This window comes from Pogona vitticeps, chromosome 6 (assembly GCF_051106095.1).
Source record: "Pogona vitticeps strain Pit_001003342236 chromosome 6, PviZW2.1, whole genome shotgun sequence".
Classification (NCBI taxonomy): domain Eukaryota; kingdom Metazoa; phylum Chordata; class Lepidosauria; order Squamata; family Agamidae; genus Pogona; species Pogona vitticeps.
Window position 1 is genome coordinate 118,351,140 of NC_135788.1, and position 14,879 is coordinate 118,366,018.

The 14,879-nt window shown below is 47.8% G+C and overlaps 1 protein-coding gene across 1 annotated transcript; it reads left to right on the forward strand.

Annotated features, from left to right (window-relative positions):
- The first annotated feature begins 5,245 nt into the window (after positions 1-5,245).
- Positions 5,246-13,804, forward strand: PABPN1 (poly(A) binding protein nuclear 1). The gene is made up of 7 exons (XM_072977049.2): positions 5,246-5,860; positions 7,169-7,283; positions 10,329-10,396; positions 10,500-10,606; positions 10,808-10,895; positions 11,707-11,861; positions 12,492-13,804. Exons 1-7 carry the CDS (start codon positions 5,261-5,263, stop codon positions 12,529-12,531), a joined length of 1,173 nt encoding a protein of 390 aa, XP_072833150.2. The 5' UTR covers positions 5,246-5,260; the 3' UTR covers positions 12,532-13,804.
- The last annotated feature ends 1,075 nt before the right edge of the window (positions 13,805-14,879 follow it).

Here is a 14,879-nt window from a genome sequence, read left to right on the forward strand (position 1 = left end):
TATATGGGTAGGGAAGTTGGAAGTCTCAAGATAGCAGCAGCAGACATGGACACGCTATCAATAGCAGGTAGGGAGGCTCATAGGGACTCGACAGCGTGACTCTGACAATTGCGTCCAAGTCACAAGTCCCACCCCAGAGTCAATTCTGAGTCTCAACTTGCAGTCCCCCTCCTCCCTGCTGTTTCATACTCCCACTCCCCACCCTCTCCAGTGGTAAGGGATTATGGGGCTGGAAGTCCAAAAGAGCTGGATGAAAACCACCAATCTCATTTCTTGTTCAGCGAAGCTCCGTTTTGTTTTTTTTTTGATCCAGTGCATAATTTCCGCCACACGTGTAGCCCTAAATGGGGATCCTCTTCACCTCCATAAAAGAGATGGTTAGCATTTCCTCTTTAGAAATGAAAAAGTGAAGTCGGGAAATGTTCTGAAGCCACTCTAATGGTAAAACAAGGGGTTGATTGAAACTGCCACAGACGGTTGCTCAAGAGCTGCTTGCGGTGCAACTGTTGAAGGCATGCGGGCCCTGAATGGAAAGGAGGGTGGCAGCAACCCACATCAAAAATTGCCACAGCTGTCTGATTTGCCATTCTCGACAGAAGTGGTGATTTGTGAAGGAAGGATCCTTGCTTTTAAAGCACGCCTTCTTATGCTTTTATACAAGTGTTTCCCAACCTGTGGGGTCGTGACCCCCATGGGAGTCTACCAAGTATTTTCCGGGGGGAGGGTGTCATGAGTTGCCTTAAATATGTTGTAAGGTAAACCTAAGATCGTGGCCACTGGTCCAATCACCTCCTGGCAAACAGAAGGGGAAGATAGGAAGGCAGTGGCAGATTTTATCTTCTTGGGCGCTATGATCACTGCAGATGGTGACAGCAGCCACAAAATTAAAAGACACCTGCTTCTTGGGAGGAAAGCGATGACAAACCTAGACAGCATCTTAAAAAGCAGAGACATCACCTTGCCGACAAAGGTCTGCATAGTCAAAGCTATGGTTTTCCCTGTCGTGATGTATGGAAGTGAGAGCTGGACCATAAAGAAAGCAGACTGCCCAAGAATTGATGCCTTTGAATTGTGGTGCTGGAGGAGGCTCTTGAGAATCCCCTGGACTGCAAGGAGAACAAACCTATCCTTTCTGAAGGAAATTAACCCTGAGTGCTCACTGGAAGGACAGATCCTGAAGCTGAGGTTCTAATACTTTGGCCATCTCATGAGAAGAGAAGACTCCCTGGAAAAGACCCTGATGTTGGGAAAGAGTGACGGCAAGAGGAGAAGGGGACGACAGAGGACGAGATGATTGGACAGTGTCATCGAAGCGACCAACATGAATTTGACCCAACTCCGGGAGGCCGTGGAAGACGGGAGGGCCTGGCCTGAGGGGCTCATCTTCCAGCGTCATATCTTTTAGACTTTTGTATCTGTCCATAGAGTTTTCTTGGCAAAGATACTGGAGTGGCTCGCCAGTTCCTTCTCCAGGTGAATCATGTTTAGTCAGAACTCTCCACTAGGACCTGTCCGTCTTGGGTATCCTTGCACAGCATAGCCCATAGCTTCTCTGAATGACTCAAGCCCCTTCGCCAAGAGAAGGCAGCAATCCGTGAAGGGGCTCCTCTCCTACCCACAGCAGTATAAATACTGTATCTGTTCTCACTGAGGCTGAAAAAGTGGGCTGCAGTGCACATTTTTAAAGGTTTGGCAGTATTGATTCTATTATTCTGAGATGGCAGTTTGGAAATGAGATTATCTTAATGGTTCTGTCAAGGCTGATTGATGTCGATCAATTGCTGGTGTTATCGACGACTGCAAAAGACCTGAACAAGACCATGGCTTCCTCACGCCATCCTTGGAAGGAAAGTGGTAAGGTGTCAGGGTAAAATCAAGCAAAAAGACAGATCTGCATCTTATGGGCCTGAAAAGCTGGATTTCTCTTCCAAAGAAAAGCCATATGATTAGACGGTCACTACAGGTATGAAACAGCTTGTCAGTGAAAGAATGTATTTTTCACCACCATCTGTAAAAGGCTGCTGTTAAAAGTAATTTAGCAAAAGAAAAGGGGGAACAGAACATAAGAAGAGCCCTGCTTGGATCAGGCCAAGGGCCCCTCTAGTCCAGGTCCCTGTACCTCATCGTGGCCCCACCGGATGCCTCTGGGAGCCCACAAGACAACTAGAGACATGTCTCCTGATACCCCTCCCCTGCGTCCCTTCCTTCTAAGCCTGGAGATTGTCCATCCCCATCACGCTTGTCACCTGCGAGGGACTTTTCCTCCAGGAATCTGTCCAATCCCCTTTTAAAAGCATCTAGGCCAGATGCCATCACCACATCCTGTGGCAAGGGGTTCCACTGACTAACATGAATTATTAAAATAAGAAAAAAGGGGGGGAACCATGAAATATTGTAGCTCTTCGAAGACTTTAAGTGTGATCTTTCATGGATCAAAATCCACTTCTTTGATCCATGAAAGCTCACACTGAAATAAAACTATTATCTTTTAAGGTGGTGCAATGTTTTTTCCCCTTTCTTTTCTTTTGCCAACGTACAGTACTGACCAAAAGGGCTACTTATTTGGGAACTGTTAAAAGTAATGATCCCTCTTTGTACTTTTCACAAGTCAACTGCCTCTCTCCTCAGAGGCTGTATGCATCTTTCACCCCCGTAGGTCAGTCGGTAGCAATTTGTCCATCAAGGTAGTACGGAGACAGCAAATGCCAAAGAAGTGCTTTGTAAGGCTCAACATTCCTTAGAGATAAGCCGCTGTGCGCATGGACAGCTGCTTTGCTGAGATGCGCAAAATTGTACCCAATGCATATATTCCACAAGGACCAATGAACTGCTGCATAATTTTGTTCTTTGACTTCTATTCTTTTTTTAGAGCTGTATAAAAACTTGAACCTGTTGATCTCAGGGTCTCTACCCTGCTGGGCACTTGTTTTATCTGAATAAAACCTGTTGTCCTTTCCTCCAAGAAACTGACCGCTTATTATTATTGCTCAAGGCCTGGTTTAATAAAATTAGCCAAGAAACCGAGCTCCGGGAGTAACAAGGTAGTAATTCATTAACACAATTGCCGTTGGTGAAGACCCTTTTGCCAGTTTTGCTACATAAGACACACACTCTTGCCCCTCTGTCTATTTTGACAACGAAGAGGACTCTCTTGGTGGTGGCACCACAGTTTTGGAATGCACTCATTGGGCAGGTGCACCGCCTACCTGTATTACCAGCAGTGTTTATTTTTCTGGAGAAAAAGGTACCGGAATTCTTGAATTATGTTTCCTTTGGAGTAGATGGCAATTGAATTGCAATGAAGGGTATTAAAATAGCAGAGAAACACCAATGCAATACATTAAGTGCTTCTCTGCTATTCTAACTGGCTGGATCACTGCATGGCTTAGGCCTCTGGCTTTAGAGCCAGATGTTGGGAGTTCGAATCCCCACTGTGTCTGTTGGGAGAAGAGCCAGCCTGGGTGGCCTTGGGCAAGCTGCACAGTCCCAGGGATTTCCCTCCAGAAGAAGGGAAGAGGAAACCATTTCTGTGTGTTATCTACCTAGGAAACCCTGGAAAGAATAGCCAGAAGTCAGAACTGACTACACAGCACATGGTAATTATTAACTGAAGAAAGCACATAATTATATTGTCCAGTATTCTAACCCTCTTCATTAGAATTTAATTACCATCTACTCTATTGTGTTGGGACGTGGTGGCGCTGCGGGCTAAACCACAGAAGCCTTTGTATGCTGCAGGGTCAGAAGACCAGCAGTTATAAGATCGAATCCACGCGACGGAGTGAGCGCCTGTCGCTTGTCGCAGCTCCCGCCAACCTAGCGGTTCGAAAGCATGCAAATGTGAGTAGATAAATAGGGACCACTTCGGTGGGAAGGTAACAGCGTTCCGTGTCTAAGTCGCACTGGCCATGTGACCACGGAAGGTTGTCTTCGGACAAAACGCTGGCTCTATGGCTTGGAAACGGGGATGAGCACCACCGCCCCCTAGAGTTGAACACGACTGGACAAAAATTGTCAAGGGGAACCTTTACCTTATTGTGTTGTATTTATTATTTTATTTATTGATTGATTTATATCCCACCCATCTGGTATAATTAGGAAAGGCCCTTGATTGTAGCTGCAGGTTTGAGGACGAAGGAAACCAGACCTTAAAGCAAAATTATAGACCAGGCACTATAATAATAAACACATCTCACTTAAATCCAGAGAAGATGTGCTGGAATTCAATCCTGGAAAGTAATTAATTCCAGCACACACACACACACACAAATAATAGAAGCCAAGATTACAAACTTATCAGCTTTGAATAACCAGCAAGATAAAAGGTGTAGGAGAGGTTCCAGTAGCAAATATTGAGGGGGGGGCTCTCAATTTCGGGGCCTTGGTGGAAAGCCTTAAGGAGAAGAATCTGGAGGTACAGTTTGGCCAACCTGATAAAACTCATGTGTTCAATTAAAGCTGCAAACTATTTTCTACCCATTTGCTCTGTGTGTAATTGGAAACCGGACGTTGCGGGTGGAGAGCTGTTAGGACTGTAACTCTTTGCGCTCGCGTGTAGAGCCTCTAGCAAAACCAAGTTCAGAGGTATCGGCGTTATTAACCAATCAGAAGCGGCGAATTCAAACGGCCATAACGGACAAAAGGGCATTCGACCAATTATATTAGAGAGAAAGGAATTCCGCTTTGCCCAATGAAAAGGGCAGTCTCTCCTTGATTGGCATAATTCTACCCAATTATGCGACAGCACTCAACGTTGAGTTGATTGGTCGAAGTCATAGCCCAATGAAAGTATCAGGTCACACAACTGGCAGGCGCTATTTGTCCAATAAGCACGCGGGGACGACTAGTTAATGTCGCAACCAATCACGAGTCGCAATCGCTTTGATGGAAGTATCGAGATTGGCGCGAAAAAGGCGGGAGAAAACTGCTTGCCTGTCCAATAAAAAACGTTTGTTCTTGTCCTTCGCTGCCCCAGTAAACCTTTTACTAGAACGATATAAGACTGACAGGAATTTCTTCCACTTAGCTCCGCTTGGGAGAAGATAGGCGGGGAAGCTTTTGTGAGCTACCGAATGAGACAGGAGCGCGGCTAGGGACAACCCCCCCCCCGGACTCCTTTAGAACCAATCACGACGCCCCATGGCCAGGTTGCTCCCTCATAACCCCAATGGGGGGGAGGACGCTTGTTGATTGACGGGAGGTGCCCGCCAATGGCTGGAGAGCCGGGGGCCGCGAGGCGCGGCGGCTTCCCTCCGGACCAATGGCGGCGAGGCCACGGGACCCGCGGCGGGCCAATGGGCGCGCCGGCGGGCGGGCAGCCAATCAGGGCGCGTCGGCGGGCGGCCAGTGCGGCAGGCAGGCAGCGGCGGCGGGGTCTATGGCGTCCGTTCGGGGCACGAGCAGCGTCGGCGTCGGCGGGCGAGGGGCCATCGCGGCCTTGGGGGGCGAAGGGGAGCCCGGCGGCGGCGGCGGAGGGCTCGGCGGGGGCCCTCCTTCCTCCCAGTACGGGAACGGGCTCGGGGGAAGCGGCCCCTGCGGGGAGCAGGGCGGGGGGCTCCGCGAGGAGGAGGAAGAGGAGGAGGAGGGAGAGCTGCTGCTCGAGGCCGCGACGGGCGGCGGAGGTGGCGGAGCCGGTGGAGGAGGAGGCGGAGGCGGAGGAGCGGGCGGAGGAGCCGGAGCCGGAGGAGGAGCGGCGGGCGGCGGGAGCAGGGGGACCGGCCCCAGGGGCACCCTCTCCGCCTCCTCCCGGGCCGGCCAGGCGGGCGTCGGGGCAGCCCATCATCACCCTCACCCCGAGGAGCTGGAGGAGGAGGCCGGCCTCGGAGAGAGCGACCCGGGCGATTCCGCCATCGAAGACCCGGTGAGTGCCAGGAGCTCGCGGGTCTTCCTGCCCCCTTTTTTTTCGTCTCGCGGCAGGAAGGGGGCGCCTGAGGCCCGAGATGAGGATGATGAGGATGAGGCGCCTCCTGGGGTCGGGCCCGGGCGGGGCGAAGCAGACGCCCCGCCAAATGGCCAGCGAGAGCTCTTTGAAAGAAAGAAAGAAAAGAAAGAAAAGTTTGAAGAGAGAGAGAGAGCACCAAGGAAGGAAGGATGGTAGGATGCTGCCCTCATAGATCTTGGGAGGAAGAGCCTGATGAATGGAAAGGCATATTTAAGCAAAGGATGGAGAGTTCTCCTCAGGAGGATGGGTCCTTTGGGAATGGGAGGGAGAAAAGACCAGGGAAAGGGAATACACACATTCCTGAGAACGTGTGCATTCAGAAATGGCAGTGCCCGAATACAGGGCTATGTGGAGAAAGAGGCAGGGTTTGAGTCATCTTTGTATTTAAAACACTTCCTTGGTCGCCTCAGGTGACCCGAAACGAAGTACAGATGATTAGATCTTCCAAACGGATGGCTTCCTTTTTCTTTGCTTGGAAATATAGCAGATTGTCAGAAGAGGAGGAGAAAAAAATCTTCAGGCAGAAGCCTTTTAAAAGCCTAATGCCTGTTTTCTCCTAGTTGGTGTATGGGGCTCTCTGTGTGAGATACACAGAGTTTTGTTGTGAGAGCATAGAAAAACGTCAGAGTTGGACTTCTGCTCTTTTCAAGCCTACTGTTACCAACCATTGAACGGTCTCTCATTACTGCCTGTGAACAATCCATCTTAACAAAGCATCCCACATTATTTTGGGCTTATAAAACCCAAGTCTTGCTTCCAAACAGCAATTTTAGGCCTCACCCTGTCAACACTATGCCGCATTATGAATTGAACATGTTCAGAGGGTGAAGCCTAAGATTGCTCTTTTGAAGTGAGACTTGGGACATATAAGCCCAAATAATGTGGGATGCTTTCTTAAGATGGGTTGTTGACGGTTGGTAACTTTGGAATTGGAACTTTGTTAACGGTTGGTAACTTTGGAATTGGAAATAGCGAAAGTTCTGAGGAAAGAAGGTCAAGGTGATGGAAAAGGTCATCATCTGATGTGGTAGAGCAGAGGAGTTTTGCATAGTGTTGTGTGGGACTATATAACACATGTAAGATATCTTCTACACTAAGAAGTACTGGATGTTGATAGAGGTAAGGAACTGGGAAAGGTTTGGGTGACAAGAGAGTTCCTGAAAGCTGATGGGAACATTTTTTAAAATAAACTCCTCAGTTTTTCCTACCCACCTTTGTGCTCTTCAGGAGCTGGAAGCCATTAAAGCTCGAGTACGTGAAATGGAGGAAGAAGCTGAGAAGCTGAAAGAGTTGCAGAACGAAGTTGAAAAACAAATGAATATGAGCCCCCCACCTGGCAATGGTAAGCGCCTATGTCTCCAGTTCCCTTGTTCTCCCACTCTTGATGGTCTTTCCAGCCTGGCAGGTCTTTAAAGATGTGAAATGAGATGAGCCATGTGTAATGTGACAAAATCCTTGCCATCTCCTCTTGTCTAAACTAAATAGGGTGGCAGGGTGGGTGGCCTTTGTTTTTGCCATTGGGCAGAGACAAAATCTGCATCACCCAAGATGAAACCAGCTACCTCCAGGATCCATTTTGAAGATCGCTTTAACATCCACCTAAAATTAGTTTGGGGACTTCTGGACATGCTTGCTGTTTACTTCCCTCTGCCAGTTCTCTGGTGATGAAGACTTTTGTGATGTTCGTGGTATAATAAAGTCACCCACCCTCTTAAAAAAAAAGAATTGGACAGTCTTTGGCTGTATATATAAAGAGATTTTAATTTCATCATCTTAGAACTGTGGGGCTGGAAGGGACGCAGTGGATCATTGAGTCCAGCTCCTGTCAAGGAGAGCAGTGTAGAACCAAACTTGCAACCTCTGGCTGCTCAGCAAGATGCCTAAACCACTGAGCTATGCAATTCAAGTCTTTGAATTCCATTGACACAATATAACCTTGAAGCTGGGTGGACAGCTTAATAGTTGAGGTGTCTATCTTTAGGGCCAGAGGCTGGGAGTTCGATTCCCCACTATGCCTCCTGTGAAAAAGCCCAGTCTGGGTGGCCATGAGCAAATTGCAGAGTCCCAGAGCACCCCTGGAAAAAGAGAATGGCAACTACTTCTGAGTGTTCAGTACCCGGAAAACCCCGAAAACAGTAACCAGTCAGAATTGACTTGATGGTACATGATTATTATTAACCCACAATTAGTAGCCCACAATTTCGACAGCGGTGGGCAGGGGAATAATCTTAGAAATGTCACCTTCATTTTGATGGTTTTTCGAGCACGTAGATTGTCTGGCGATTACAGTCATGCCCCGCTTAACGATTACCCCGTATAACGACGAATCTGCTTCACGACAATGTTTTTGCGATCGCAAAACAATGTTTTAATGGGGTTGCGACAATTGGTTCCCAGCTGATCGTCGGGTTTTCAAAATGGCTGCCGGCTGCTCAAAATGGCTCCCCACTGTTTTTAGGAGTCATTTTTTGCATAACAGGCACCTGAAAATGGCTGCCATATGGAGGATCTTTGCTGGATGAGCAGGTATTCAGCCCATTGGAATGCATTGAGTGGCAGTAAGTGCAGCTTGTGGAATCCAGAGTTATTTGAACAGGCTGGAAATAAGAAAGTGGGAACCTAATTGAGAAAGTTCTCATAGGTGTTTGGGATTTGGCAGGTACAAATCCTGCACATTTGCAAATGTCAGTACAGTGGTACCTTGATTTACTAACTTAATCCGTATTGGAATTAAGTTCGTATGTCGAAAAGTTTGTAAGTCGAGGCAAACTTTTCCGTAGGAATGCATTGAAAACCATTTAATCCGTGTCTTCTGTTTTGCATTTGTATGTTGAGGCGCTGTTCGTAGGTAGAGGCATTCGTTCTCATAGGAACTAATGCAAAGCCAGTTAATCCGTACTCTACCACTATGGGGTGATTAAATTTTTTTTTCTTCTTTTGACCTAAGATGAACTTAGGTAAAAAGGGCAGGAAATGTTTTTTTTGTTGTTGTTCGTAAGTTGAGGCTCCGTTCGCAAGTCGAGGCAACTTTTTGCGAATGGAGCCATCTGTAACTCGTATCGTTCGCAAGTAGGGATGTTCATAGGTTGAGGTTCCATTGTATTCCTGTTCTACAGGAAACTGTTTTAGTTCAGGCAGAGCTGTAGCAATTGCAGTGCAAAAGGCAGAGCAGTAGAGAATAAAAGCAAGATGGTCTTTTACAACGAAGGTCATCAGAGGATTACCTGCATGCTTTTCCTGGCAACTTTCCTGTCGAGGTGTCTGAAGTCACAAAGCTTAAGTATTGGAATTTGAGGAAGGAAGTGGCAGCTGCCATCAGCCTTGACGGTTGCAGCGTGAGTTAGTTGGGTGCTTTCTAGGGTGGTAGTACATCACACTAAGCTGAGCCCATGTCTAAGCCACGAGTTCTCTGCCAAAATGTGGACATATGTGCATGCCAGAATGATATTTAAATGGTTTCCCATTAGCAAGGGACAGCTAGGGAAAAGCAGCTCTGGATCAAGGAAAGGGAGGAATTGAAAGGGAGGATAAGTGATCTCCCTGCATCCCACTCATTATTTCAGCCGACTGATTTGTGATCAAACTTCTCCAGTTGTACTAGTGATTTTTAAATCTTCGCTTTCTAGACAAGAAGCACAGTGTTTATTAAAGAAATAAAAGCATTGTTACAGCCATATAGTACAGAAATCTTAAAATAAGCAGAAGTAAATCACCAATAAGTTTAGTCAGGAGCTGTTGACTTTTGTCGCAGGGCAGTCCGTGCGTGTGTTCCTGAAACCATTAAAGCTTCATATCTAATGATAACCGTGTTAATCCCACTCTCCTTCAGATCATCACAACGTCAGGTCAATCCAATTTATGGTGACTGTCTCTTTTCAGGGTTTTATAGGCTGAGAGTACTCAGAGGTGTAGCTTACACTTCTGTGATTTACTAATCTCTTCTTCTGGGACTGTGCAGTGTGCCCAAGGCTACACAATCTGGCTCTACACACAGGAATGACAGTGGGGAATTGAAGTCACAAACTCTGGCAGATATAAAAACCACCGAACTGCTGTTTCAAGATTAAACCGTTCATGTCGGTTGTGGAATCCTGAAAAGAGTGTAGCGCCGTCGAGTGTAGTGACAGAACGGAGAGAAAGCGAGAGGACACTAAGATAGATTCCAGTTCAGATATCTTGACTTACTGGGTTTGGGAAGTTGTTCTGCTGCACTGCATTCTTCTGCCGAAAAGCAGGATCCATTTTTTGGTGGGAGGGGCTCTGCCTTACCTGAGCTTCCTGGCAACGTTGGGTTGACAAATGGGTGTTCCAGGATACCTGCATTTTTCAGATGAGTTCTTCCTTCTGTGCTGCCCCCCCCACGTGATGCCTGCTGCTTTCTCCACAGCTGGCCCAGTCATTATGTCTTTAGAAGAAAAGATGGAAGCAGACGCCAGATCGATATATGTAGGCAACGTAAGTGTCTCCCCCCCCCCTCCCCCCCCCCCGTACCATCTTTTGTCAGGAGAGCAAAAAAGAGCATCTTGGTTTCCTTACCTTCTGGCCAACTCCCTTTCAGGTGGACTATGGGGCAACAGCCGAAGAACTAGAGGCCCACTTCCATGGCTGTGGCTCTGTTAACCGCGTGACCATCTTATGTGACAAGTACACGGGCCACCCCAAAGGGTAAGTGTGAAAACTGGAGGCTGAGTTTATTTTGTTTATCTTGCTTCTCGATTACCATGCAGAAGCTCTCGTGGTAACATACATGAATACAAAATAAAGCTGAATAAATTCCAGTTGTATACAACTAAAAAGACACATACCTAAGTGCCAATCTGTATTTATTTCCTAATAACTGTTCCTTCTTTCTGGCCTTACTCCAAGGTTTGCCTACATTGAATTCTCGGACAAGGAGTCAGTGCGGACTTCCTTAGCGTTAGATGAATCACTCTTCAGGGGGAGACAAATCAAGGTGTGTATGCTCTCCATCTATCTCTTCTCTCTTTTATAGACCTTTGGTTAGATTCTGAAATTTGTGTGTGCGGCTGCAGTTTGTGTGGTGCAGTCAAAACACCCAGGACTTGAGTCAGACTGTCCTCTTGCTTCCCAGAATAGCCAGTAGGAAAATTTAGATGATGGGGCTGCAGTTCTATTTGGGTTGCCATCCAAAACAGCATATACATTTTTGTTGTTTAGTCGTGTCCGACTCTTTGTGACCCCATGGACCAGAGCATGCCAGGCCCTCCTGTCTTCCATGGCCTCCCGGAGTTGGGTCAAATTCATGTTGGTCGCTTTGGTGACCCTGTCCAGCCATCTCGTCCTCCGTCGTCCCCTTCTCCTCTTGCCTTCACATTTTCCCAATATCAGGGGCTTTTCCAGGGAGTCTTCTCTTCTTATGAGATGGCCAAAGTATTGGAGCCTCGGCTTCAGGATCTGTCCTTCCAGTGAGCACTCAGGGTTGATTTCCTTTAGAATGGATAGGTTTGTTCTCCTTGCAGTCCAGGGGACTCTCAAGAGTCTCCTCCAGCACCACAATTCAAAAGCATCCATTCTTCACCGGTCAGCCTTCTTTATGGTCCAGCTCTCACTTCCATACATCGCTACTGGAAAAACCATGACCCTATAAAATTATACAGGGCTGAGAAAGAACCTTAGCACAAGTGTGTGCGAGAGACAATACAGATTTAGGAGTCTCGGGTTTAAGAATGGAAGGAGAGGGTTAGCCCTGTTTATGAATTTGTTCCCTGCGTCTCACGTGCGAAAGTGTGTCGTCCTTTCTGAAGGTGATTCCCAAACGGACCAACCGCCCTGGGATCAGCACCACAGACCGGGGATTCCCCCGGACGCGGTACCGAGGGAGAGGATCTAGTTACAGCAGTTCCCGGGCCCGCTTCTACAGTGGCTTCAGCAGCAGGCCGCCCCGAGGGCGTGCTTACAGGTCTGGCACCATGGCGTTGGGCATGCTGCGGGCGGGCAGTCTTTAGATGGGATTCATCTGGGTTTCCCGCTAGAGAAGGGGTGGGTGTAGACTCTAAACCTCTTGTCATTGCAGATGAGAATGGAATGTGAGCAGTGACAGATGGGACCCAGGATTGCTGGAAAGGGGATGTTGCAATTTTAACACATACAGTCTAATAGAAGGCAAACATTTAAACAGTTCCCAAGACTTCCCACTTATAGGTTCTGCTGAATAAAGGCTTTGCCATGGCCAAACTCCAAACGTTTCTCTGAATCAAATTTCAGAAACTGCCAAAAACAACCATTTGGTATTTTCAGGATTTCTGTGCGAAGCCAGGATTAAAGATTTAGTTTGGCCTTAAGAGTAATTTATCAGGACAAGGCCCAGTATTAGGAAAAATGTCAACCTCTGACAGCCTCAGTTTGCAAAGACCAAACTGACTCTGTTTTTAAATCCTGGGATTCCAGACAGCTTGTAGTGGTTGTTGTATTCTCACTCCAAGAGGACTTTTCCCTCCCCGTTTCTGGGATCATCTTTTTAAGTTTTGAATTGGTGAGCGTATTCGTCTGTGCCTCTGTTCATTAACCGGCTTCCTCCTTCTCTCCACAGGGGCCGGGCCAGAGCGACCTCATGGTATTCCCCTTACTAAAAACAAAAAAAAGTGGTTGTTTTAGGAAGGAGGAAAAAAAAGGAAAAAAATGAAGATTGTTACCATGATGGAAAAAAAATATATATATACTGTTGGTGGGAGGAGAACATGTCCCATTCTGTGCAGAGAAAGAGGGCTTGACGTATGGGGGAGGGAGAAAACGGAGGGGCCAAGGGGGCTGTGGTGGTGGGGATTGTGCCATTGAGCATCTCTACCTGGTAATATTGCTGACCTTGAGCCCCGTTGCCCTTCTTTGCCCTTCATCCCTCTTCCCTTCCCATTTGCAGATATTGTTGGGGTAGCCCAAGCCGAGCTTTCTCTGATGTTTTTAACTGTCGCCCCATGTTTCGAGGGGGGGTGGAGTGTTGTGGGGGGAGGGTTTGGAGGTTGGCCAGCTCCCCCTAATTCTTGTTTCTTCCTTTCCTTCCCCCTCCCCTTTTATTTTTAAAAGTGTAATTGTGGGTATTTCTCCCCCTCCCTTCAGCACCCTTGGCCATCTTTTGTGTGTGTCTGTCTGGCGTGCTTGGTTTCTTTCAGCTCTCGTTTGCTGCCCCGTCCCCCAAATGAACTAGTAAGGAGGGAGGCTGGGGGTGCTTGGCCCTCAACAGCCGTGTGGCTGCCCAATGTCGAGATTTTAACACTGCTGTTTTTTCTTGTCTTTCTCATTTTGGCAGACTCGAGTCTCCACATCCTGTTCTGGATGCATGTAGACAGGTCCTTCCCGAGTTCCCTCTTCTCTCTTGCCCCCTTGCCCCCCCCCTTAGCTGCTTGCCCCTGCTGTTCAGACGGAGCTCTGAACCCTGAACCTTAATTTTAAAAACAGGTTGGGGTGTTTGCTTCCTGCAAAAACTGTGCCCGCCCTTCTAAGGGTCATACTCTGCTGCTTCCTTTGGTCCTCCCTTTCTGCCTTTTGCCCACTGCCCCCCCTTTCCTTCTCCCCAGGGGTATGTTATATGCCTTGTTTGAGTGTCTTTATCTTTACAGGTTCCTTTATTTTTAGCCTGAAGAAATGCCATCGAAACCTGAAGCTATAGAGACCCGGGGCAGGGGAGCGGACTCCCTTGCCAGGGGTGGGTGGGTGCTGGGGGGGAGGTATTGAGGCCCAGATTTCCATGGGGGGGAATGACTTTTAGTGGGGAGAGGGGAAAAAAAAAGAGAAACAGAAGGAGGGAAAAAAATATAGGTTCAGATTGAGGTGGAGCAGGAAGGGTAAAAAAAAGGGACAAAAATGTTATGAGGGTGGAAAAAAAATAAAGATGTTTTTTGGAAGAAACATGCTATTGTTTGTTTGTTTTCAAATTTTATTTTTTTGTTACTAACGTTTTGGTTCTGCTTCTGCGGAAAAGCACATGTAGAGCATCCATCCGTTTTTCAGGCATGCATGGACACTGGTGAAAAAGCCACATAGGGACCGAACATCCTGAGTACCAGGAAGAACTCCTTAACTGTTAGAGGAGTACGACAAAGGAAGGTGGCGAGCGCTCCCAATGCTGGAGGCCTTCCAGAGAAAATTAGACAAAAAATCTGTCCGATCTGCTTTGACTTGGATTCCTGCACTGACCAGGGGGTTGGACTCGATAGCCTTAGAGACCCCCTTCCCACTCCATGATTCTGTGACAATGGAATTTCTGTTTGTTTGTTTTTTGTACTGTTTTGGCTGGCAGGGACAGTGCTTGCATGTAACCAAGAAAGCACATACATAGCGGCCAGTTTCGAGGTATGAGCCTGCCTGTAAGATGGAAGAGATGCCTCGTCATAATTGCCCCAAGGAAAGAAGTGCGTGTGGAAGGGCACGGCTGAATAAATGTCAGGGATTTCCTTAGGACCAAGTTCCACTGCCCCAGTGGTGAGGTTGCTCTTCACCGTTCCACTGTGGCAGTTGAATCAACTGGAAACCTAGGGCATCTTCCAGGAAGCGCAGAGGGCTTCAGGGTCAGACCTCACAGGTTCCAGTGTAGCCCCAACTGTTCCTGAATGAAAATATTACTGGGAAGTGCACTCCTTACTGAACGGCTGCTCACAGGTAATAACTCGCAGATGTAAAATTGAACCTATGTAGGTCTTCAGTCTCGAGAGACTATGGTAATGTGCTGTGTCCCCTGTCCAGCTCCCTGATTTTGTTGCTTTCGGGACAGCCTCTTGGCCTCGGCCTGCTGGACAAGGGTCTCTTCAAATTGGGAGAGGCTGTGATGCACAGCCTGCCTCCAGGTCGAACGCTCAGAGGTCAAGGTTTCCCATCAGTTGAGGTCCATTCCTAAGGCCTTCAGATCCCGCTTGCTGATGTCCTTGTGTCGCAGCTGTGGGGTCTCCCTCTGGGGTGATTTCCCTGCACTCATTCTCCATACAGA

Excerpts from the sequence above, each read along its gene's own strand:
- PABPN1 (XM_072977049.2), top strand. The coding sequence starts at position 5,261 with ATGGCGGCGAGGCCACGGGACCCGCGGCGGGCCAATGGGCGCGCCGGC. Across the intron at positions 5,861-7,168 it reads ATTCCGCCATCGAAGACCCG|GAGCTGGAAGCCATTAAAGC; the intron begins GTGAGTGCCAGG and ends TGTGCTCTTCAG. Across the intron at positions 10,397-10,499 it reads GATCGATATATGTAGGCAAC|GTGGACTATGGGGCAACAGC; the intron begins GTAAGTGTCTCC and ends ACTCCCTTTCAG.